General features: G+C 37.9%; 1 protein-coding gene across 9 annotated transcripts in view; it reads left to right on the top strand.

Annotated features, from left to right (window-relative positions):
• Nucleotides 1-26,877, top strand: part of PTPRM (protein tyrosine phosphatase receptor type M) — a 522,696-nt gene that overhangs the window by 204,978 nt on the left and 290,841 nt on the right. For all 9 annotated transcript variants that reach the window (XM_068397302.1, XM_068397300.1, XM_068397299.1 and 6 more), the window contains exons 6-7: nt 7,982-8,156; nt 18,320-18,613. In XM_068397302.1, coding sequence (XP_068253403.1) covers nt 7,982-8,156; nt 18,320-18,613 — 469 coding nt within the window. The remainder of the gene's footprint in view (nt 1-7,981; nt 8,157-18,319; nt 18,614-26,877) is intronic.

Here is a 26,877-nt window from a genome sequence, read left to right as displayed (position 1 = left end):
GTGTGTTCTCTTCATTTTTTAGCAAGGTGTTCATCCTAACTTTTGGAATTTTTAATACAAATAAAAGAATGATGAGAAGTACTTATCATTGTGTATTTCAAAGAATCAATATACATTATTAGATTAAATGACTTTATAAGTAGGGCTACAGGTTCAGCAAAATACTTAGCAGATACATGGATCATTGCCATAATTTCTATCTAAAGTATAAACCTCTCCGTTAGAGAGAGATTTCCTAGTGCTCTGTTTTCTCCAGATGTTTCTGAGGATGTAGTTCCCTACAAGTCATTTTGTATTCTGTTGTGTGCTTTTAAAGATGAATGAAAAGAAGATTTGGAATTTTTACATGTTTTGTGGGCACTGACAACTTGTTAGAGAATATTAACTCTGTTCAATTGCTCTGGAATTTAATGTAAAAATAAAAAATAGATTGAGCAGGGGTTGGGGTTTTTTCTGTTTTAAAATCTCTGTGTAGTAGTAACAGATTTGCTCCTGTCAGAATGATCCAAAAAAATTTCAGTATGTAAGTACAGAGTAAGTACTTTGGGTAAATTACACTGAGTTTAATGACTCCAGAAGATGCAATAATGTCTTTGTTTACTTTCTGTGTGTTTAATTGTATCTTCGAATAGATGTCATTGCTTAATATTTGATAACGTGACTATTCAATGTGTAACGTTAGTAATATTTTACAATATTACCTGCTCCAGCCAGCACTTAGGTTTAGTCATAATAAACAGATTTATCGAGAGCTATGTGATTTGAAGAAAAGACTCAGTTATCAAACATGAAAATACTAAAAGCTGAAATCTTTCTTGAAAGGTAAAATAATAACATTTTACTTGAATGCCCATTAGTTGCACATGCAGCGTGCAATTCTGGCTCATAGCAGAATAATTCCAAATAGGACAATAATAATCTTTTTCCAGCACAGCCTCATTACTTGAATGAAATACACTTTTTAACTTACACAGATGGAATAAATACAGGATAATCACAGGATCTATGGTGGTTCTAATCTAGACTGACAAACAGTTGTCTTGGTTATGAAAGCAGCTCTAGAAATTCAGAGGTAAAGCCAACTGTCTTAATTATTGCAATGGTGTGAACTCTGCTAAGCAATTGCATTGAGGTATTAATTACTGTTTGATTTAGATTTTATACATATTTTAAACAAAATTTCTTCTGGCACTGCTGATGTTATTTGAGATCCCACTGGTATGACTCTAATCACGATTTTATAAATGTGCATATTTGAAAGTGGGATAATGCGAACCCTTTCTTTTATTAAATGTATGAAAAGCTGCTTAATCTACCTGCATGGACAGAGGGTGACTGACCAATGTTTCCTTTTAAGTCTCTTCTGGCAAAATTGTTGAAACATGCCTTGAGAGTGATTAATGCAGTGGTAGTGCTGGATATAACATCCCAGTGCTTCAATCCCTTTGAATTACTGCTGCATTTTTGTTAAAAGTATTTCTGAAAGGTTTAATATATGTCTTGTTGCTGCTAAATTGCCGTTCCTTTAGAAGACTTAGAGTTAGTTCATTGCCTGAAAGAGACTGTAAGTCTGATTTAAATAACCGTCAAACTATTTCTTTTCATTCTAGCTTGCCTAAAATGGAAAAATAATGTGCATTTTAAAGTGCTTTAAGCTGTTTCTGTATGCATTTAATATGCTAGTACTAGGAATATGGATTTTTGAGCTGTGCATATCCTGAGGTTAAATTAAGATTTTTTTTTATTATCCCTATATATTAAATAACACGTTGTTTAATAGAAAATTTGTTCTTACAAGTGACTTACCAGTATATATTTTCATTAGTTGGCTTAAATAGCATTTTAGAATATGTTTATTTCTTTTTTTAAAAGCTTTCTCTGAGCATTTGAAAATGTATGGGTTGCTCAACAGCCAGTGGAACCTGTTATTTTCATTTTTGGATCTCAACATCTTGCAATGTTTGTTTTGTGGTCAAAATTCTTCTGCTCTAAGACTGTTAGATAGCTCTGCCCTGGGGACATGGCCTTTGTAGTCCAAGCAGGTCTAGCATCAAATGATAACGGCAATTTCCTCTTTCCAAAGAATGCAGTGTCCTGTTCATACAGTTCTCTGAGTCCCAGAGGCAGACAGAGCTGGCAAGCTTAATCTGTAGTAAAGCCTCAGTCTTTCACATGGCAAAGCAGGGCTAAAATAAAAAAGTAAAATGAACTATCTTTATCTTTGAATCGTATTTAAAACAAACAAACAAAACCCACCCATAAAACAGAAGGACACTACAAAGTTGCTCCGACCACCTGTTTTAATGGGTTTTAATATAGAGTACCACAGTGTTGCATTGTAAATCATGAATTTTATACTGTTTTCTGGAATGGGATTAATAAGCTACAGACTTGTCTTTTTTTTTTTTGTTTAATTTTCAATAAGCGATGATATATTTGCGAAGACTCAGGCATCCACATAAAAACTGGTAGCTTGCAAGTCCTATCAGTAAGCTTCAAAATCGATCTTAATAGAACTAAGATTAAGGTTTTAATGACTATAATTAGTAAAGCGATAGTAAGTGATCTCTTTTATTTGTGGGACTTCAGAATGTTGTGTTAGTAGTGAGTGTTAAAAACTTATTTTTGTGAATGCTATGAAAAATAATTCTTTGTAAAAAAATTGTAGTGGGATGTACTAATGTGTTCAATAAATGAATGTTCATTTGATATAAGTAGGTTATTTCTAGCTATTCTAAATGAAATAGCTATTGACAATCGGCACTGAGAGCTTGTCATTTATTGTACAATGTGCTTAAAGGGGCCTATTAAATATAGAAAAGAAAATATTATTGACATTCTCCTCCAAATTTTGGACAGTTAACTAACCCCTAGAAGTGATTGCTGTCGTACCTGTTCAGCTTCCTGAAGACACTGTGCAGTAACTCAGAGAGAACAAGATGTGAATCATAAATAAAGGGAGTGAAGCTGGCCACGGAGGTACAGTTAAAACAGAAGCCATTCTTTATTCATATATCAAATTATAAATGTTTTTTCGGACTAAAAATAGTTTGTTGCCATTTGTCCATTGCTGTAATAAGTGTTTGGGAGAGGTTGTAGGTGTGGGGTATTTGGGGATTTTTGGGGGGTTTTTTGTTTGTTTTTTTTGATTGGTTGGGATTTTTTTGGTTTTGTTGTGGGTTTTTTTTTTCTTTGCTCTCCAGCCTTTTTTTTTTTAACTCTCTTCTCCAATGCCTGTGGATGGAACTTTTCTTAGACTTGAATTCATTACCTTCGTTACCATTCCTTTATGCGCAGGCTTAAATCAATTAGGCAACTCTCCTACTCATTTGCTGTCGTCCCCGAAGAGAGGGAAGACTTGCTCTCTTGAGCTGTATTTTTTCTTGTGGAAAGTAAAGCAATTATGTTTCTTAGTCTTCATCTGTTCCAGACAGTATGTTTTCCTTGAAAATATTTTACCCAAAATGACTAAAGAAAAATTCTGGGGCTTTTTTCTCCTTTGAGTTCTGGTAGGAAATGTCATGCCAGTGATTTCTGTGGGACTATTTGAGTTCTAACATATAATTAGGCACTCCACACTTTGCCTCTGTATGTTTGTAATGTTTAAGAGAAGAGAGTCAAGATAATCTTTATTAATAATAATCTCACATATACTTTATAGGTATGTAATAATAATAATAATAATAATAATAATAAAGGCTTTTTATTCTGGAGCTCCTTCATAAATTTTTAATCCACCATTAATAATCTCTTTCACATCTGGATTTTTGTGGGGGGCAAAAAGGCTCAAATCCTCCGTAGAGCCAAGCTGAGTTACATTTAAGGCTCATGTAGGTTGTGCATTTGAGCATAATGACGTGTGCCTCTGAAATGTGCTTCACCTTCTCTCTTTCACAGTCAAAATTATTGACGTGTGAATGGATAGCATGTGTTGCATGGCCATATAGTCAATTATTTGATCAAACTAAGATTTCCTGTTTTAGAACAGCAGTTAAGACATTTGAAATCAGGTGAGATCAGTATGTTTGAGAATAAGAAGGTGAAAAAGATTATGGGACCCCAGTGAAATAGTAATTTGTCATAAATGCTGCAACGCATTGATCAGTTCCAATTTTCATTCTGCATATGCACAGAAAAAGATGGGAAGGAGGTCCTATGGGGCCAGGTGTTTGAGCAGTTCCCTTCATGGACTGCTGGTAGTTTATATGACAACCCAGGCTGTGTTGTTCAGGATTTCTACTGGCCGTTGTGAGGTGTGAGGGGGCCGGGGTGGTAGGAGATGGTCCTCTGTGTGGGACCAGTGTTGGTGGATAAGGCAAAAGCGACTGATGTCATCTACCTGGACTTGTGCAAAGCATTTGACACTGTCCCGCATGACATCCTTGTCTCTAAATTGGAGAGACATGGACTTGACAGTTGAGCCACTTGGTGGATAAGGAATAGGCTGGATGGTCACACTCAAAGAGTTGCGGTCAATGGCTCGATGTCCAGCTGGACACCAGTGACGAGTGACGTTCCTCAGGGGTCGATATTGGGACCAGCACTGTTTTAACATCTTTGTCGGCGACATGGACAGTGGGATTGAGTGCACCCTCGCCAGGTTTGCTGACAACACCAAGCTGCGTGGTGAGGTCGACACACTGGAGGGAAGGGATGCCATCCAGAGGGACCTTGACAGGCTTGAGAGCTCGGCCTGTGCGAACCACATAAAGTTCAACAAGGCCAAGTGCAAGGTCCTGTATGTGGGTCGTGGCAATCCCAAGCACAAATACAGGCTGGGTGGAGAATGGATTGAGAGCAGTCCTGAAGAGAAGGACTTGGGGCTGGTGGTTGACGAGAAGCTTAACATGAGCCATCAGTGTGCGCTTGCAGCCGAGAAAGCCAACCGTATCCTGGGCTGCATCAAAAGCAGCATGGGCAGCAGGTCAAGGGAGGTGATTCTGCCCCTCTACTCCGCTCTTGTGAGACCCCATCTGGAGTACTGCATCCAGCTCTGGAACCCTCAACATAAGAAGGACATGGAGCTGTTGGAGTGAGTCCAGAGGAGGGCCATGAAGATGATCAGAGGGCTGGAGCACCTCTCCTATGAAGACAGACTGAGAAAGTTGGGGCTGTTCAGCCTGGAGAAGAGAAGGCTCAGGGGAGACCTTATAGGAGCCTTCCACTACCTGAAGGGGGCCTACAGGAAAGCCGGAGAGGGACGTTTTTACAAGGGTGTGTAGTGGTAGGATGAGGGGGAATGGTTTTAAACTGAAAGAGGGTAGATTTAGAGTAGATATTAGGAAGAAATTCTTTCCTGTGAGGGTGGTGAGACACTGGGACAGGTTGCCCAGAGAAGTTGTGGCTGTCCCCTCCCTGGCAGTGTTTAAGGCCAGGTTGGATGGGGCTTTGAGCAACCTGGTCTAGTGGAAAGGTGTCCCTGCCTGTGGCAGGGGGGTTGGAACTAGATGATCTTTAAGGTCCCTTCTAACCCAAACCATTCTATGATTCTATGATCTATGACTGTTCATGCATCTTACCTTCCCATGGTCTCCTCTCTTCGCGGGCTGCAGATTAAGGCAGAAATTATATTACCACATGGCATTGCGTATTCCTTTCCCTTCACCTCTTTCTCCCTTTAACAACATCCTGTAGCCTTTAGTTGGGTCGGGACAGCAAGAAATAATTCTTAAAATATTCCCATGGTTCTTCAGTTGTGTTATAACTCTGAGAGTCCTGATAAATTCTGGGTCCAGGTGCCCTGTGTGGAAGCGTGGGTGTACTGTGCAGGCTGGAGTGCAGAGGGGCTTGTTCACACTCTGAATGATCTGAGTTAGTTTAGGTACTAGAATTAATCAGTGTATGGTGGTATGTTGTTCCCTAGAGAATAACTTACCGTATTTCTTGGCAGGATAAACCAGCCTGTGTAAAGCTTCTTGATGTTGCAACTAGAAAAAAGGAAAAACTAGCATGGGTGGGTGTAATGTAAGCACATGACTTGGCTATGCACAGAGTCCTTAAAGAGTCTAAAAGCTGCAGAAACACACTTTAAAACCATGTGGTTTGTGACTGGTCATCAGCTCTGATAATTAAAATTAATCAGTTATTGTCTTAGGTAAAAAATAATGTTGCTCTTAAGAAATATTCATTCTCCAAAATTATAATTAACCCCCTCTGCTTGCTTTCTGCTATCTGGAGCCATTCTTGCTAGAAGGATATTACAGTGGCAAAACCAGTAAAAGCAGTAGTTTTGAAATAGTAGTTTGAAATGTTTCTTTCCAGGTGTTGTTTTCAGTAGCCGCCATGCCATGTCAGAGATGCCAGTTTATCAGCAGCTCATAATTCTAGGAATTTTAAGGAGATGGAGTTATCTGAAGTAATTCTCAAGTAATAATTTAAGACTGAGTAATTTTTAAGGCATGATAGTACATTCTTCTTTGGGCGTCTTACAAGCGCTTCTTTCTTTTAAATAAACTGTACATCACCCACGTTTATTTTTGAAGAGGAAATAATTCTACCTTACTGTGCATGAGAATCAGTATTTACTGTTAATTACGCTGCTTCTTTGGCATTAATGGCATGATTAACATTAACTTGGTTTTATGATTTATGGATGAGTTTAATTTTATGGGACTGGTATTTCAAACTCTAGTTATAACTCGTATTTTAAGGGTACTTTCAATGTAGGGGCAAGTAAAGGCCATAACAAACTGAAGTCAGTATTTCCTGTATAGGGCTTAAATTCTGCTGGATAAACTACAAACTCTAGGGCAGAAAAAACAGACATCACCAATTGTGTTGGTGGTTTATAAATGCTCTGTAGTGCAGGACTCTTTGCCCTGTTTGAAGCTCCTGAAGTCAGAAAAACCTACTAAAAATAGCTGGTATCATTACATTGCATCAGACTGTGCATGTCCCTTCCTGGAGGGAGCATCTTTTGGGAGGCGCTTGTTGGGGTTCTCCAGTTTCTCTTGATGTTTTTATAATGGCCATAGTTTGTTGAAATGTGTATGTTTCTGTGAAAAGTGCATCTTTCTTGTTTGCTTGTTTGAGTAAATGTTGTCACTAGATTTTGTATATTTTTTTTTCAACCAGCTCTAGTAATTCTATGATTTTACATTTTCTGAGGGTTTTTGAGTGTTTATAGTGCACATATCCTATTTCATGGGCAGGTGGAGCACGAGTTCTGATGAGGATCTGAGGGCCAAGTCTCTCTGCCCTCATCTTTATGTCAGAGGACATGGCAAGGTGTTATCTCTGTCCTCTTCTGTCTGCTACCCTCCCTTTTTCCCTTCTCCAGCCATAGACCAAATCGCATGAAGGGAGCAGGCCACAGCATGGGGCTTATGCTGGGCCTTGTGCTCCTCAGCTGTTGCATAGCTCATTTTCTTGTGCCGTACATGCAATATGTTGAATTCAGGGTGAGAAACTGCACTGAGGTAGAAACTGTCCAGTTTGCAGCACCATGCTGAGGAAGTGAGAGATGGAGACAACTTCAGCCTGGTAAATCTGTGCCTAGTCTCTTCCACCTGAGATGCTGATAATGCTGTGTGTAGGTGCTGGTATGTGAGAACCATCCACTGACATTTCTGTGCAAGCTGTGCAAGATGCATATGCCAAGTAGCAGATGCGGAGGGGGAGAGAAAGCGGAGACTGAGTATGCTGGGTTTCATATTTCTTTAAAAGAAATAACTTTAAATATTTGTGTAAAGCAAGCCAACCAAGTAAATGTTACATTGCTCTTAAATCTTTCTATTAGTTAATCTATAAAGAGCTGAAAGCAGCTGTTCCAGATGAGTGGTCACCCACTGCTGATGAATGGTTTAACTCACATGAGAAGGCAGTAAAGTCTTACACAGCGTAAACATCTGTAGAAGTAACATGCAGACTTCTGCTTTTATCTTGCCTCCCCTCTTGGGGCACTTGAGAGAAATAAAATTGGTTTTCAGTATTTTTTTTTAAATATGACTAACCATATCTTTTTTTTTGTTTCTTTGCCTAGGGTATTTATGTAAGGGATGCACCTTTGAAGGACATAAAAGTGTTCAACTTCCGCCGATTTGTAGCTCTTTTTAGTGTGGTAAATGCCACGAAGCGGGACGCTGGCAACTATCGCTGCATGATTCGGACAGAAGGAGGAGTTGGTGTGTCAAACTATGCAGAACTGATAGTCAAAGGTATTTCACAATTAAAAAAAATGAGTATTTGTATGCTCAGTGTATGGAATAAGGACCCGCAACTGCTAATTCAGTAAGAATGTCACCCATAGCCTGTTAAAGTCAGTAACAGGTTCAATAAATAGACTCTGTTTATGTAAATATTAAGAGTCCATCCAGCTGTAACAAGAGAATGACAGGAGAAGCCAGGGCTAATTAACTAGTTAGTTGTTGATTGTTGTTTTAAATAATTCCCCAACATGCACTGTTTATAACTATATGTCTTTAAGAGTATATTTACAAGATTTTTTTTTTTAAGGTATGAACATAGTACTGGCTATTTATCTCCTTTATGGAGATTGCATTCTAAAAATATATTTACTACAAAATATAAAAGATTTACATTAAAGTGAACACATAAAATACACATATTCCAACATATGGAGGGGTGTTTTTAAAAACAGCAGGAAACACTTAAATGTAAATAGAGAGCATACAGGTATGTCCATCCTTATTATAGAAAACTGCTTTAAAACAGTTTTTCAACATTCATTAGATGTAAATTGCATTTTGATTGCTTCTTACTTTTATACTAGTATTTTGCAGGAACAAAATTTTATTTTTCTTCTTTCAGAGACAAAAACAGATTCTGTAGCACCTAAGTTGGGGAGCCACATTATTGTGTTATGTGTCTTCCCTTTCTGGTCCATTCTGTGCCTAACAAACAAGAAGTGAGATGAAGGGCTAAGGGCTCTTTTTCTCTTCTTTCTGAAAACAATTTGATCCAAGTTGGCAAGGAGTGAACGAGTGCCCTAAAACTAAATCCACCGCAGGTGTGGAATTTTCCTCTGGGAATTAGGAAGGACACACTTGCATCTATTATGAGTCCTCTGATTTTAGAAACAGTATCCTCTGTTGGACAGGACTTTTTTTCTTTTGGGGATAGCATTCGGATTATCATGGATGATATCATTATAGCTGTTTTAACAGAATTAAAGAAACTTACAGGCTAAGGAGTAACAAGAGCAAGAAGTTAATTTTTGTGTGACCTTCTTGACACTCTGCTTTCCAAATTCTGCTTTAGGTTTTATCTTTTGATTTAAGATACAAATTTATATTTCTTATGATTTAGTCATCTAATTAAATAATCAGTACCTATTGCAGTATAAGAGCTTGCACAGTTCTGGTTGCAGAAAGCAGACTGTATCAGGGGCTTTTTTATTAGTTGATCTGGAATTTGCTTTTGTCTTTCTACTAACTCTTTTAATTATTTTGCATATTTATAAACCTGTATGGGATTTGTCAGGACTTTTTAAAGATGTGATCCTTTTCCTTAAGGCAACTTACATGTAGGGCAATAAGCAAGGTGTGGGATAACTGTTACATCTGAAAATGTTAGCATGGACCTTGTTTTTGAAGTCAGTATAGAAAGCATGTGTAAGAGAAGCTAGCAGTAAAGGACGGGTTTGAAGGACAGGAGGCACAGTGGCATAGATAAAGTATCAGGCCAAGACATTAAAAAATCAAGGCAAAAGTTTTGGGGAAATAAAGGTGAGACGAAGTGAGAAGAACAATAGAGTTTACACTGAGAAAACAAATAGGAAGATTAGCAGTTAGGCTGTAGATAAGGATGAGTTTTTTGAATTAAATAAAAATCGAGGGGCATATTTAAGAAGAAAATGAGGAGTAGAATAATGGAGAGGAGATATGATTAGCACAGTATTTGTGAGATGAGCAGGGCTTGATGGGAAAGGAAGAAAGCTGGGTTATGGGTTAAACTGGGGAATAATAGGTCACCAGTAGAAGGTGCAAGAGAGCCATAAAGCAGAAGGAACCATTTTCAAAAAGTAAGAATATGGTTTTAGTGGATGTGTTTTAGAGAACATGGAGAGAAGCGGGACAAGACGAGGAGGAGGAGGTTGCGAATAACCAGTGTATGAAGATAACATGACAAAGCAAATTGTGGTATGAAAACTTAGATGAGCTATTTGAATGGGCAGATGAAGAAAGAAACAAATAGAGAAGGTGAGATGAGAATATAATTTTAAGGCATGGTGGAAAAAAATAGGTTATTTCAATACAAGCAAAAATACCATGAAAAGGAAATAAAAGGAGTGGCTAAAAATGGAAATGTATGGAAGTCAGCAAAGACAGCAAGAAAGGGTCAGACCTTTCAGACCTAACATTAGTGGAAACGAGGAAGAATGGTAACTGCCTGAAGGAGGCAGATGGAACATTGACTGCGTCAGTGACAGGAGGTACAGAAAACTGAAGAAGTTAGATTTTTTTCAATTTCTTTGATTTAGGTTGTTTTAATTTATTAGTGCTCCTTTTGTGTGCAGTAGATGAAATTATGAAGCACATCATTAAAGCATTTGTGCTTACCTAGATACTTTCAGAAAATTTGCACTGGGTGCTCTGAACAAGTGTATAGCCTTCGGGTGTAATCCCATTAACTACTTGTAGAGTGGCAAAGTAATTATGGTAATCCCTGTTGCCTGTGTTGGAGCTTTTATGAGACCACCTGCAGGTCATTCCTTCTGACCTAAAAAGACCCATTTTAAACATTGTGCTGTAAAACCTTAGATTACTGCGCTGAAATAGCAGCATTAGGGGCTTATTAGTAAATATGCTGTATTATTGATGGTGTGTAATTAAGAAATTATATTTCCTAATTTTTTCAGCAGCTTTTCTGCAATATTAGTTAGCAGAATTCAAGGATAATGGATTGATTGCGGTTCAGCTATATCTTTTTAATCCATTACCATCAATAAATTGCGAAAAAATGTACATTTACCCATACTGCATGTAATGCTTAGTATACTTAGGAATTACTGATGGGTTAATAATAGTACGTGTAGAAACAGTGGTGTAATTACTCCCCACTCTTTGCTGGAAACAATGAGTCTAATTGTCTTCTCATTTACGCTGGTGCAACTAAGCTGACTTAAGAGGAATTTCCCTGGAATTACATTGCTGGGGTGACAGGAGAGTCAAACCTAGCATTTGTAAGTTAAAGAGAATCAGTTCTTCACATTTATTGTTCTTGGTTTCATTCTAGTTACTGAACTTGTAACTCAAGTTGCGAGTAAGTAAATCCCGCACTGGAGTTGGGATTTTTTCAGAATATCTTTCCTTTCAAGCAGGGACGTTTGCACAGTAGAGTGGGTTCCAACTCCGTACAATGTTCATTCTACTTCATTGTAGATATAGTTTCATTAAATAGGAACTTACTCTAAGTAGATTCCAGTTGCATTCTTATGTAAACCTCTTTAAGGTTTGTAGTGCTGCTGTGGCATGATGTTGTGTGGCACTGGAGACCAGGTACCAGAACTTTCGAAGTCAGAGAAAAGGCCACTAGTGTCAGGTGCTGCAAACCAAACCTGAAATCACAGAGGAATAGGAATCAAATCTTGAACATGAGAGATATGAAAGAAACTGCCAAATGTTCCTTTTCTTTTTTCTCTTTTTTTTTTTTTTTACCTGAGCAAATGTGGTTATAGCAAGGTTTAATCTGTAGCGGGGGGGAAAGCAATTAAAAAGCTGACCGTTAATCCCATGTTATCTTATTAAAGAACTGTAAACATGAATATTGTCTAGTTAATGAGCGAAAAGCCTGTCAGTGAACAATTAGTCTGGACTTAAACAAGAAGGAAAAAAAGGGGTTTTTTTGCAAACTTGTTTGTGTTGTCTTATATGCCTTTTAGAGAACGGTGAAATAAAGTATTGATTGGTCTATTTAAATAAATCCTGAAGGGGAGGTTTTCAATTTACCCGAGTGTTTGTTCTGATAGGAAAGTCTGAAAAGACAAGTGCCTTGTCATTGTGTGTGCTCAGACTACACAGTATCCTCATCTAAGTTTGTCAGAGAATTGGATTGAAATGTCACTTTATCTAATGGGAGACATGAAATTGGCCTTGCCAGATCACCCACTTATTGTAAAAAACAGCAGTTCCTATCTAATAGATGACATAAAAGTAATCAAACATTGAGCAAAAGGAAAATAGTAGGGTGGAATTGATTAAATGTATTTGGTGAGGTAAATAAGACTTCTACATACAGTCGCTACGTTGAATTTTTCTAATAATGGGCAAGTCCAACACATTTTGGATTTAGGAGAACAGAATGAGTCTGTCTGAGCAGACATCAGATTATTACAGAGTTCAGACTGCTTATTGAGTTCAAACAAGGTAAACCTAGGTGTCAAATTGGTTAAAAGGAGTTTTGTTAGGTTTTTAAGCGAGGGCATAGAAAGGTAACCATCTGTAATGCTGGCAGCTTAAATGTCCACATCCTTCCAAATGGAAGATTTAACACTTTAACACTTCTGGACCTCTAGAGCAAAGAATTTATTCTGGAGGGCAAAATAATTTTGAGGTCAAAACACAGTAAGAAAATATTAACGATTGCTTATCTGTGGTATCAGTGGTTCTCGTACATGAAGTATACACAGGTACGTAACGTCTGTTTTCTCTTTCTGCCCACTAACCTTTCATGCTGGATCCGTCAGTCTGTCTGAACCCTTTTTAACAAACAGTGGTGGTATTAGGACTCATTTTTATGGTTGCCTGACAATTCCGATCATGAAGTCCTGCTTTGGGATGTTCATATTTTGGCAAACTGACTTCAGGCTGATATTTTCCAGTGTGGGTGTGTGCCTCAGCCTGAAGGTTTTGAGAAAACCTCCAGCCAAAACAGTTGAGATAGTTCAGCCATCTTAGCAAACCTGCCATACAAAAGTGATGAAGACACTAAGCTTTGAAGCAGGAACTTTTTTCAGGAGGATAATAGTTATGTCAAGAGTACTGTTTTTCTGTTCCTGTAAAAATCTGTTTTCAGGTATAGTCAATTTACAAGCTACTAAATAAAACCCACCAAGCCCCCCATTCTGATGTGCAATGGAGACTTCTCCGAGTTAAACTCTCAATTTCTCCCCAAATTCTAGCTACAGTGAATGGAATTTAAATGCAGGTACTGATCTGAGCTCCTCTGGGACGGACTGGATCCAGGCACAGGAATTAAAAACTGTGAGCTTACCATTCCTGTGCTTTTAGTGTACAGCTTTCTGCCTCACTGAGCCCATGTACTGTGAGGGTAAAATGGTGAGAAGCGTGGTATGGGTAATGAGGGGTGCACGAGCAGGAAGCTGCATACTCGGATGAGGTTGTTAATGTTGGGACTGAAAGGTATGGCAAACTGGAAGGTGTTTTGAAATGAGATGGGAGGTAGGTGAAAATTGGGACTACGTAAGCATTAAAAACCAGGGAGAAAGACGACAAAGGGTGGAAGATAAACATATATACATACATGCATATGCAAAAAATATGCATGTGTGTATATACATATCCATGTATGTAGGGGATGAGGATGGGGGCTGAGGCCAGTGGAAAAGGGAACTGTCTGGAAAGGGGAATTGTCTAGTGCAGGAGGGGAGAGGAAAAGCAGATGCTAGGCAGAAGCATGGTTAGAAGAACAGCAGCAGACGGGAAGGCAGGAAGAGGAGCAGGCACAGAGCTTGTAGATACAGGGTATCTACCTGGTATCTACCATGGGTAAAAAAACCCCAAACCTTGGGTGGGAATTTAGTGGTGTTTGGAATGTGGGGAATGGTGACCATAGTGTGGGGAGAAAAAGAAAACTGAGCAAAGCTGAGAATGGGAAGGGTAGATGCGTTTAGACCCCTTAGGTAAGCAGATGGAGTCTGGAGCAAGAGCAGGGCAGGCTGAGGCGCCGCTGTTGTAAAAGAGTTGGCGAGCCAGGAGTGGGCAAGTCAGAGCAATTGGGTTTGGGAGGATTGGGAGGAATCACATTTGGGGAAGAGAACAGTTTGTGCCTAGTTAGAGATAGGTGGTAATACTACTACTACTACAGGGTTTAGCAGGATATCTACTGATGTCCAACTCATTAGATTGTACCTGCATAGGCTTATCAGTGGACACTTGCTTTTCTGTAAAGTTTCAAAATATGTATAGTATACAACAATGACATTTTCTTAAATGATGAATTAAAAATTACTTGTAAGTAATTTTCAGAACATTAGGATACTGGGTCAGGTCAAGTTTTCATCCTGAACAGTCTCAGTAAAGGAATAGTGTAAAATTAGCTCACATTATGCATCATACTCTTTAGAGGTATTGTTTAATTAAATAATTAAATGCTTTGGCAGGAACTATTTAAAGACATTTTTGAAAAAAATATTGCATGAAGAACTGTCGTGTTTCAAAATCATTGCTCTGTCTTTTGTTATCATTGGGCTATTTGTTGCCGTTCATCCGCAATTAAATGCTGCAAAATGGCACTGCTTTCCATTTTTTCCAAAGGGATGGAATCATTTGCATGCTCAAAAGAGCAGAACAGTAATATATATATATATAAAACAAAATAGAGAGGAAAATGGAAGAAAAAAATTCTTAACGCTGCTTAGTTGATTTCAAGACTATAAAATTATGATGATTTGATCAGTTTTATAATAATTAATATGTTATTAATGTGGACATAGCATCAGAGGTGGTTGATACCTTATTTTTATCACTTCACCTACTCATGATGTGCTGAACAGTATCACGTGGGAATATCACACATTGTCTTTCGAACAGTTACTATTTAATTAAAAAAAAATTAGCTTGCAGGATAGATGTTTCTTTCCTGTTCCCCTGCGTATGTAACATGGCTCCATTAACGCACTCTCTCATCTCAAAAGAAAAATTGAAAAATGTTATTGTTACTATTGAAGAAGATTTTTTAATTTTTCAAGTTAGCTGCTCTGAGCCACAGAGAAGAAATGTCTATTTTTTGTGTTCTATAACTCACTTAAATCTCAGAGATTTACATTATCTCCACTGGCATCTCTGTGTGATGCCTTTCCCCTCCCTATTAAAATTTTAAAAGAACTGCAAAACTTAAAGATGTTAGGATCTTGTAGAAAATACTTGGAAATTCTGTATAATTTAAAGCACAAAGCAGTGTAAATAAAGGAGTTGCCATTTCAGTTATGTTTCCAATTAATATAGAAGCACATATGAATAAATAGTTTACATGTGTGTAGGGCGAAATTTGTTTTTATCCTCTGCGTAAGAGAAGAGCTGCTCCTTATCATAAAGGCTTTGTCTTTTTCTCATATTTACTGTAAATGGTCCGTTCATGTAAGGTGAATTAGAGCATCTGCCTAAAGCTTTCTGTTGTCTGCAGACCTCTGGCTTTGTAAGGTGGCCACTATTTTCTTTCCATAAGGGATTATGCCTGTCACCATTTGTCACAGAAGAGGCCACCTGTCTGTACAGATTCTAAACAGCATTAAATTTGAAATTATGGATAAACATACCTTCTTTTTTTTTGAGTTAATATTCTGTTTTAAAAGCCTATCTTTAAAGAGTTTCACAGTACTGAACAGCTTTGTTTACTTCTGTTTCAACAGAGTAGTTCAACAAGGAGTTCAACAAGACCTCCTCTAAGCTAAACCATCATACTAAATAGCCACTGCTACAAACTTGTTTCTACAGTCAGTTGAAATTCCTTCCTTGAATATACACAGCTGTAAAATCACAGGTCTATTGTACCATTTTCATAAAGGTAGTAATCGGAAAATAATTTGCATGGTATTTATTTGAGACTACCCCAGTGGGCACCAGTAAAACTGCTTTTAGTGAAAGACAGTGGTGCTGCAATCTGGTACTTACCTGATTAAGTGATTCAAACTCCTCAGTATCCTAAAAAAATTAAATCATTCTGCATAATGAAGGAATAAATGAATAAGTCAGAACAACAACTTTCATACTTCAGTCATGAAATCGGCTCATTATCTTTGGTAGTACACCGTTTGTATTAAAGTGTCTGCTTAACTCTGTGTCTCATGTATTTAGCCAGTCACTTAATAATGAGCATCATATTTGTAATGAAAGGTTCATTTTCTGTAACCTGGATCTCTGGTAAGAAGACTACTTTTAGTATTAAACTACGTTACTAGTATTAAACTGCAGTATATGCAGGCTTTGCTGAAATCATGCAGCTTGCATTAACCTTTTGCACTTTGGTCACAAAGAAATGAAAAATATGCCCCAAGGGATAAAAAGACAATAAAATACTGTCTATTTCAAGTACTTGTAATACTTGGAATGAATTGGTGTAACCACTAACCTTAGTGACCTAACTCCTGAGTTTGCATTTTGAATGGCACTTCAACAGCCTTTAGTAGCATTTGAAACTTGAAAGTAATTAACTGTTCTTTCAGCATGGCTAAGTAAATGCCTTAGGATGCTCTATAAAAGTTCCATTTCATGTCTTGGTTCACAAAACAGCCTAATGATTTAAATTGATGCTAAATCTTTTTGAGTCAAGTCAGAACTGTTTCCAGACATGCTATCGCTGTATGAAGCCGTAGTTTGTATACTTCAGGAACAATAATTTCAATAAAACTGCAGTACGTGTCTAACTGAAAGATGACATCAGTTTTGCCATATATTGCTGCTGACATGTAACAGTGTTTTCCCTAGTGATTTGAAAATGTAAACAATATTCTTTTCTTTATGTACTGGAATTTACTACAATATATTAAGCTATTTTTATGTCTGTTCCAATCAGTAATAATTAGTAGACATCTTTGGAGACATTCTGAATTGTTGCCCACTGTATCATGTTCATGATAGTAATCAATTAGTTTTGTTAAAATTAAAATATATGCCAATGCCTATATTTGCTAGTTTGTGATGTCATATTTCAGCAATTGCTAACAGATTGCACAGATTGAACCTTATGTACAAGTGTACAGTGCTAATTAGAAACACTGCCTATCTGAGGCATAGCTAATCTTCAATATACTTAGTGCTCCGTGAGTTGGGTACTCTTTCCGTAAATGCAAAAAGGTAGCATAACGTAGGATAATTACATGTTTGTTAAAACGGCAATTCTACTATTTCTCAGGAAATATTAATACTTATTTCCAGAGTTCCTCTATCCCCTCTACTTCATTCTTTTATGTTCTTTGCTTTAACTCTGACTTTGAAGTCCTTGAGAAAATGATTAAATATATAAATTCAGCTTCTTTTCTGTTTGACTACCTATATCTCAACACATTGGGAAATGGTTAGCAGAAGAGGATAAATCTAAATCTACAGCTTAGGGAAGACAAGTGTTCTAGGTTCATTACGTATTCTGTGTAGCCTTAAGAAGATGGCAGTGTTTGCTGATAGATATGTTAAGAATATTGGATCAAACAGTGCCTTATTACAGTGGCCTGGTTTCATTCTACATGAATATATTTAACCAATGGGAAGGTGAATTTTATGCAGATATGATGCATGAAACAGCAGAGTAATTTCCTGGTTAATCAATAGGAAAAAAATGAATTTGTTATTTACCTTTAAAAAGAGATGATGTCTGCAAATTGTTTCTGCAATCTAATTTAAAATGAGATGTCCATCACATAATAACTAAAAGTAGTTTTAAAATTTTTCTCACTTTTAAAATCTAGTGCAGGAGATCACACCCATGCTTGCTCTGTGAGACAGAGTACTGCTTTTTGTGGTAGTTAGTGAAAATAAGCCATTACATGAAATAGAGTCAGAGTCGTAGTAAAGACTCAAGAATTCCCTCAGGTCTCATTTAGAAGCTCTTTCTGTTTAACCAGGATATAGGACTTGAAAAAATACTATATTTCTGCTTACACAGAACTCTGAAAATATGAAGGCTGAGTAGTACAGTCTGTGAGAAATAATGAATAAAAAATTAATTTTGTTTTAATGCAGAAATCACTGTTCTGGCTATATCTCAGAATAGACTACAATATCAATTTTAGCTTAAAAATGTTAGTTTTGAATAGGATTTATATTGATGTTCAGTAAGAACTGCATTTTGATAAGAAAAACTGCGATCATCTTTCTTTTTAAATTGGAAGTTTAAAGTTGCCATGTAATGTCTAGTGAACAGAATTGCAGTTGCACCTGGTTTGAAGTTACATGTTATAAAACAAAAGCTTCGTGTTAAAATCTCCAAGTGCATAAGAAAAAGTTCTCATATTGCAGTTTATTGGAAATAAGTTAATATGTAGTGATGATTTCTTCATATCCATATTTTTATGCAAACTTCAGTGCTAATATAGTACAAAACCCATTGTTTATTTGAATGTTTTGGAAGCAGAAAAAAATGCCAGTATAATCATTGCTGCTTTTTGTAACTTACTGTGCTTCAGAGCCACCAGTTCCCATTGCTCCACCTCAGCTATCCTCAGTCGGTGCAACTTACCTGTGGATACAGTTGAATGCCAATTCCATCAATGGAGATGGACCCATTATTCAAAGGGAAGTTGAGTATCGAACTTCAAGTGGAAGCTGGTATGACATACAACCTGTGGACTCCACAAGCTATAAGATTGGGCACCTGGATCCTGACACAGAATATGAAATCAGTGTATTACTTACAAGACCAGGTGAAGGAGGAACCGGATCTCCTGGCCCAGCTCTCAAAACAAGAACAAAATGTGCTGGTGAGTACTCAAAAGTGATTGGAAAGTTGTAAGTATCTTTCTAGGGTTGAAAATGTATGTTATTTCACTAGCAGTTTTTACTGTCTGCTTTAAACTAAGAGGCTGCAGGATTTAAGACTGAATGCTTTTGAATATAAGCTACTAGCATTTGCCAGCTACAATGACATTGAAACCAACCTTCAGTGCCACTGTAGATGGTAGATGTAATCATACCTGTGCATGCCTTAAAGTGGTTAGTGTAGAGTGCTGTATAAATAAACAGTTTTTACTGTCAGGTATGCACTGAGCTCTCTCCATTTCATTATGCCCCGCTCTTGACAGTGTATGTTTGGGTTTCAGGTTAATTCATCTTTGTCTTTTTTTTTTGCTTTTCTCTTTTTTATTTCTTTTTTTTTTTGGCCGGTATCCCAAGCTTGATAAGAATTTTGTTGGGTTTGGATAAAGTTTCTTTTTTCCTTTTTTCAATGTCAGATATATCAGACTTTATCTAGATAAAGTGGAAAGAGATCCTGTGTAACAGCAAAAGTATGCACTGTTAAGTCTCAATTAGCAGATGAGGTTTAGCAGAGGACTGCTTTCTTGAATGACTGACAGCATGTCTTTTCATTAAATGAGACAGTGATTTGTAGTGCTATGTAGCATTCTTGGCTGCTGTTTTGGATTTTATAATTAATAGTGCTGACCTCTGACTGTAAAAAGATACAAAGTAGACCTATTATACTAAAGCAATTGTACAGTAATTTTCAGGAAGAGTGGCAGTGATGTTAACTTGGGATTCAGCTGCTCAGAAAATAATAGAGTATACTGTGACTTGGATTTTTTTTTGTCATTAGTATTTTCCCCCAATATTTTGAATCCTCTTTCTGCTGCTGTAAATTTGGTGGAAGATAGGCAGAAGTGTACCTAGAAGAAATGGGACTGAGCAAATGGTATTAGCTTATTGATCCTAGTCTTTTAAAGAATGGCTTGGTGATATTTGTCTTTTTAACAGGAAAAATTACATACTTCAACAGAAATAATGATATATTTCCATTGCATATGAAAGTGAAGTTACTTTTTGTAAAGTCACCTGTCCACCTGTCAGTGGTTAAATGGCAATTCTGTTGAACTGATTGATGTGATGTCAAACAGAATGAAATATGGTTGCTGTCAGAATCCCAGTCTTACATTTTGAAGATGCAAGCTTATACAAGGACTAAGTCTTTGATATTACTTTTGGTTTTTTTCTTCCTCTCATTACTGGAAAGAAGTATTTAATGAAAAATACTGAAAAACAATTCAGTTAAGTTATAATAATAGTTAAGTATTTAGTATTTATAAGATTTTCTTTTAAGAGACTAAGATAACTTCAGCTTAGTCAAAAGTGAGGCATAAAAATTAATTAGAGTTCCATTCAGGAGGGTTTCTGGGTCACTGTGCTTTTCATAATAATGTAAAATTATCTGTCTAGACAAGGTAAATATGTTTTTAATACAAAAGTACTTCAGGTATTTTAAAATTAAAACAGCTTTTCTCATAGTTTGATCATCTGCTTATATTTTTAGATAATGTCATGGAGCGCTGTGTAAGTGAGCCTGTCTGTACTAAAGGGTTAGAGAGTGTGGTGAGTTTATGCCAGCCAGCAGCCAGGAACCCACACAGCCACTCACTCAGATGCCTCTGCCGCAGCACAGGTAGAAAATAGAAGGAAGGCAAGAAGACTTATGGATTGGGATGAAGACAGTTTAATAGATGAAGCAAAAGCTGCGCTCACAAACAGAGTGAAATAAGAAATTCACTATTTCCCATCAGCAGGCAGATGTTTAGCCACTTCCTGGGAAGCAGGGCCTCAGCACCCATAATGGTTACTTGAGAAGATAAATGCCATAACAACGAACATCCCCCCTTCTTCCTCCTTTCCTTGAGCTTCGATTGCTGACTGAGATGCCGTATGGTATGGAATATCCCTTTGGTTGGGTGGAGTCAGCTGTCCCCAGCTGTGTCCCCTCTCACCCTCTCATCCACCTCCAGCCTACTCGCTGGGGGGGCAGAGTGGGAAAAAGAGAAAAGCCTTGAGGCTGTGCAAGCACTGCTCAACAACATTCAAAACACTGGTGTGTTATGGTTTAGTCGCAACTTGGTTTAGTCACAAACCCAAAACACAGCACCATACGGGTTGCTATGAAGGAAATGAACTCCATCCCAGCCAGACCCAGTAGAGAGAGGAATCCAGAATTTTAGTTATATTTAAGAACATCATATGCTTTTTGGTCTTTTCAGTGGTATATACTATTAAGTGTTAAAACATGCGTTCGGTCTCATAAACCACTATGTAGTGGAAGCATTTTATTACCTGGTAACATCTTGTAATACGTCAAGCATTATTTGTGTTTTCATTAAGCTGAACAGTAACCCTCTTTAAATTAAAAGCAGGAAAGTGGTGGCTGACTGAAAAATTTAAATTGAATGATGATATTAAATCTGTCTCTACAAATTGGCTTTTTTATAGCCGAAGATCCTGCTTTGAAGGTGTAGTGGTTATTGGTTAACTGTTAGCAAGTGACATGCTAATAACTGCCCCAAGGGCTTAAAAAGAGATGCTGATAAACTAATGATGGTATAATTAAGCTGGGTAGGAGTAAAATAATGCCAGTCTCCAAAGCATACCATAGAATTAATAAAATGTGAGTCTTCAAGAGAAGAGTCATTGCACCTTTTTAATTACTGTGATAATTGTATGCTGCTTGCCTGTTCCCTAGGGGTCTAGTGAACCACTTGGAGACTTGAAGCAGCATGCTAGACATTCAATAATCTTAATAGTTCTCCAAAGCATTTGAAATATGTTTTCATTTTAGCAAAATGAGATTTCAGAGGCTTGTAATAGACAAGTCTTATCTGTAACTTTAGTAAAAAAAAAGCATCTATAATTAGAATGCAAAGAAAAATAATCTCTCCAGACTTGGTTGCATCACCCTCAGCAGAGCAGTTACATATTTTCTGAAGTGCTTTGCTTCCTTTTGGTGAAATGTAATATAAATGTAAGTGCTCTTTCAGTGTAATGTTTAGGAAGACTGAGGAATTACATTCAGGTCTGGATTAGATTTACTCTAGAACGTGGAGTTCAGGTTTGAAAAGGAGGGATTTAATGGTTTTTGGCCATTGTGATCCACATATGAGTCAGACTTCGAAAAAAGGGTTTTTCTCGTTTCAAGGTCTGAAATCAAGGCCTCCCCAGGTTGTCTGGAATTTGAATCACCGGTTGCTATGCTCAAAGCTCCCTCTTCCCACAGCTGTCTCATCTGCTGTTATGACCCTAGAAGAGTGCTGCCATTTAAAATAAAAGCGGAGCAAGGGGAGATGGGAAGAAAATTCATCAGGAGATACACGACAGAACATTTCCATTATACAGTATCTCTCAAATTGCCCATATGTACATTTTCACTCTGGTATAGTTGTAAAATAAGAATTCCAGAGTAGTCACCCACAATTAGAGTTATTCAGGGGCAGGATATCAGAATCCTTCACACTTCAGATACCGTTATCTGAGGAAGAAGACTGTTAGCTCGGTGTCAGGCTTGCGATGCCAACCACTGCTATAGAGACCGCACCCAGCCATTACTAGCAGCTAAATAGCTGCACAAGTACTTCAAACAAAGAAATCACCTTGAATGTAAGCACAGAACCAACAGTGGCTCTGCCATGTGGATATAATAAGTTTGAGGATCTGAGAATCAATAATTATAAAAAACCTTTGTTATCCCTTACTGAAGTAGATTGGGAATTCTCTGGTGCCTGAAAGTCCAGAATCAAATCTTCTCTAAATCTGACCCCAAACCAGTAGAACTGTCCACAGTTAAACATAAGTAGGAATGTTGAAGGATTAATAAGGTAGACTAGGTTTTGTAGTTTCCTCTTATCCATATCAATATTTCCATGGGTAGAATTATTTATTTGAGTGCTTTGCAACATGCTTTGTCTTCGATATGCATTGCACGATACAAATCTTGATCCAGGCTATGTCCCTGCACTCTGACAATGAGGCAGTGCCCAGTTAAAAGTCTCCTGTAAAATCCAGAACTGCTGAATGAGCTGCTGCAAAATTTTCTTGCTATGGCCTCTCTATTATGAAACTTTATTTCTAAACGGTGTTGTTCCTTGAATCTGCTGGTGAACAGTTATAGCTTAAAGCCAGCTACTTTAAGAAGAAAAAGTAAAATAAAATCCTCTCTTCTGCTAAGGGAGGGGATTTTTAAGGCCTTCTAGGAGAAATTGTTGCCTTTTTCTGATCATGTTTCTTTTTTCACTGTGACATTTGGAATAATCCTAGAAAATTAGCTTCTTTTCCTTTCTTGAACCAGAAAACGCTATTGGAATTTTAAGAAAATAAAAAATAAATTAAAAGACTTGCACGAAAGAAATTCTGATGGACTATCCCCAAATTGTGTGGTTTTTTTAACAGTCAGAACTCTACTTCTGCGTGCTAAGACACAATTATTGCCCTGGAGTATTTGTAAACACAATCACTGTTAATTTAACCAAGAATTTTCTGGGCAGAGGACTCACACATTCCTCATACAAGGAAGTAACAGGAATGTTTTAATTAACATAGTTTGTTTTACTGTCTCTTCTACCCCATCACCTGAGCTTGTCAGGAGGAAAGCTGTTACTCCCAGTACAACTGAGCTCTTGAATCACTGCTGCAGTTTAGTTGTAAACTAAGTGTTACTCCTAGAAGACTTGTTACAATCTGGAAGAACAGAGCAGAGGAACCCTTTAAATCCCCACTCTTAAAGATTATTCTTTTTCATTTTGTTCATTTTGCTCACTGCTTTGGCTTTAGCTGGGTAGTTTTCCAAGATGTCAAAATTACTTCGCTAATTCTGTGCTGCCCACTGGCATCCACTGACATTATGAAAACATCTACGTGTGCCAAAATGCTCACTGATGGAATGAGCATCCTCTTCCCTCTGATCAATTAAGACCTCATCTCCTGTTACCAGATCCTGAAAATGATCAGATGTGGACCAGAGCAACAACTCTATTTTTACTTGGGAATGTTAACTAAGTTCCATGTTTTCTCCTTTTCATTGCTAAAAGAGGTGCATAACTTACAAGCATATAAGGTCTATAGCCATTTCAAAAACTGCATGGAAATACAGTATTCGCATAGGCAACATAGGTTCACTCAGTTGAAAATTGTAGCCTGATTCAAAGCCAAAGTATGAAACTCGTAGTCTTCCCGATGTACTCATTTTAGATAGTTCCTACGAATTAGACAGTACTTTGCTGTCATACATTCTCTAACTACATCAGGTCGCAACAGATAATTGTGGTACGGGCCAGCAACTGTCTTGAACCCTGCGTGCAAAGTTGATATGCTCAGGTACGCCAGATAGTACTCCATGCCACCACTTTTCTCCTGCACCATGACATAGAGCACTTGCCAGGTCCTACAAGATGGAAAGTCTGCATCCCCTAATGTATGAGATTCTGAATATTCAGTCATCTTTGCAGTTGGTCTTCCTCATTTTCCACCCTCCCATCTTCTTTTGTCATTAATTCTGTAGTTAGTCTCTCATTTTCTCAGTGTTCATGCCCTAGCCTGTCTTGATTCTCAGTGCTACTTCCTGCTTATTTCCATGCCCTTCCCTGTTCTATATCACTATTAGGAAAGGTGAGTTCCTTCCTAAGAACTTCTCTAGGTTGAAATGGCAGCTGCCTTTCTCTCTCCTTACAGGCTTCTTTGGATCTTTTGACCCTTTTGTCTCAAGAAAAGAGGAAGGATCTTTGTGTCACTGGGAATGAAGTTCTTCCTTCTTCTTGCTGTACCTTGGCGGACTGCCTGTGAACAGCTTCAGGTTTTTTCAGGCATATAACGAAGTCTTAACGTCAGTTAGTTTTGTGATCATAAGAAAATGTCAACCTGAAGTTGTAGTGCAGGTTCTTTTCTACAGCTCTTTCTCAGAACTAGCGATTTTCTCAGAAGTTTGAACCAAGGCTGTGCAGCTGTGTTGTATCAGAGCTAGACCTCAGATCACACACACCGGAAACCCTGAGGAAGAGGGTTGCAGATATTGCACCATTTTATTTTCCATGGAAAAGTTCAATGGTATTTCTAAAGTCACCATTCCAAACTTGAAGCTGTAATAAACTTTAGTAGGAAGTTGCATTGATTTATCAGAACAGGAAGTCCACAGTGAAGTTATGTTTCATGTTTGGTTCTATTGTGAAAGTAAGTTACAGTTTTAACAGAAATTTGAAATGAAGAATACCTATTGTATCGTCCTTTCTCCTAATGCCTTTCTGATATGCAAATCATTCCCATATAAGGTCCACTTTCTCATAAGGGTAAAGCTTGTGTTGGATTTTCTGCAGTGTAGCAGGTAAATCAGCTTTTGGACATGCAGAAGGTAAGCTGATAGCTTTTAAATAGAATTCAAGAAAATACTACCTAGTGGGATGTGTGTCCATGTCTCTGTGTCAGTTGTCACTTACCTTCTGATTAGGAAACAAAAAAAAATTCATCTTCTGGAAAGATCCTACTGAAAACACAAATGAATTCCAGCTGTGACTACTATATGAAAGTTCTTCCGTGGCAGCCACTTGCTGGAAACAAGCACACAGGTGTTCCTTACTGAGCTGAATTTCTCTGATGCTGTCTTTACGGAACAGCCTTCCCTTGTGTTATTGCAGATCTTGAGTCAAGAAAAAACAAAATAATCCAAATTCCCTCCCATAAAAAAATCTCTTTCAGTCTAGTTCTCCTCTTCATCTCTCAGTCTAAAATTCCCCTTTGGGAGTCCTTTAAGTCCATGAAAGCAAAAAAAAATGCAGTAAATGGCAGTGAATGCAGCTGCAACAAATACCACTTCTATCTTCAAGAAGAGCAAGAAGGAAGACCCAGGGAACTACAGGCCGGTCAGCCTCACCATAATCCCTGGGAAGGTGATGGAACAACCAATCTTGGAAATCATTTCCAGGTACACAAAGGACAAAAACGTGATCAGGAGAAGTCAGCATGGATTCACAAGGGGGAAGTCACACTTGATGAACCTGATAGCCTTCTGCAATGAAATGGTTTGGTAGGTGAGGGGAGAGCAGTGGAGATATTCAGAAGCTGTCTGGACATGGTACTGAGGAGCTTGGTCTGATTGGCCCTGGTTGAGCAAGAGTGGGGTAGTGGGGGGTTGGACCAGATGGACCAGACCCTTCCTACCTCAACCGTTCTGTGATTCTGAGTTTCTGTCAAACTCTGGGAAGAGGAGCTGTCACCATGGTGTCTATTAAGTTCTCCTGGACTTTGCTTTCACAAGCAGGGATGTATCATGATTTCTCCACCATATTCCTGTCCTTCCCTGAGGCTGTATGAACACTGAGGTACAGTGTGATGGAAAAACTCTTTATCATAGACAAAAGTTTGAGTTCCGCCACATCATTCTGGATGCTTCTTCAGGTCTGTGGTTGCCAATTATAGAGAAAAATATTTTCTTTTAGAAAATAAAACATTATCAGGGTATCTGCCCTTTCATTGCAAGTGTGTCTTTCCTTCACAGGGGAAATCGCAGGTTGGTTCTCCATTTGGTGAATCTTGGGCCTGTGCACACAAACACTTTTCCTAACATCAGCAACCAAAAGAGCTGGCGTTATGTAGACATTACTAATCCGTGCATTTTTGTGTCTTTGTCAGTCCCTAAATACGTATTTTTGGTTTAGTTACAGCATCCAGAGGTCTCATTGGAGAAACACAAAATTTCCCCTCCCTACCACCTGAAGGGGAGGGCAGGAAGAAGACAGGGAAACTCCTGCAAAGATCTAGGCCTGTTGGCCCTCTCTCTGTGTACCAGAGTGTATAAGGAACATAGACACATTCTAGTGATGATAAGGACACGGAGTATGAAACCTGACTGTCAGATGTTTTGTTTTGAGGAGCTCCTCATTACAAGGAGGAGAAGCATTTAGGATTCTTTCCTGACAATTATAACTGGATTAATACAGGGGTGGAAACTGAGTGTTTGTAAAAAGAACTGCCAGGTAGGACTGTCTTTGGTCGTGTGAAAAGCAGTCATGTAAATAGAGACTTAGTTCTTCACTTTATTAGGTTCCCATTTCAAAACATTTGTGGAGGAAGAAATTAACCTGCTCTTTGAGCCAAATGAACCTTCACCATCTTATAGCAAACCTGAGGGGCAAAATTATTAATTTCACATCTGCCAGGTAGAGGAAATGTGAAGAAAACGTAATGACCCTTGAGAAAAAGTAGATAATAAGATTTCTCCTATGACATA

Source organism: Nyctibius grandis, chromosome 3 (assembly GCF_013368605.1).
Source record: "Nyctibius grandis isolate bNycGra1 chromosome 3, bNycGra1.pri, whole genome shotgun sequence".
Lineage (NCBI taxonomy): Eukaryota > Metazoa > Chordata > Aves > Nyctibiiformes > Nyctibiidae > Nyctibius > Nyctibius grandis.
The sequence above is the reverse complement of the archived record's forward strand: the minus strand, read 5'-3'. Positions and strand labels throughout refer to the sequence as shown.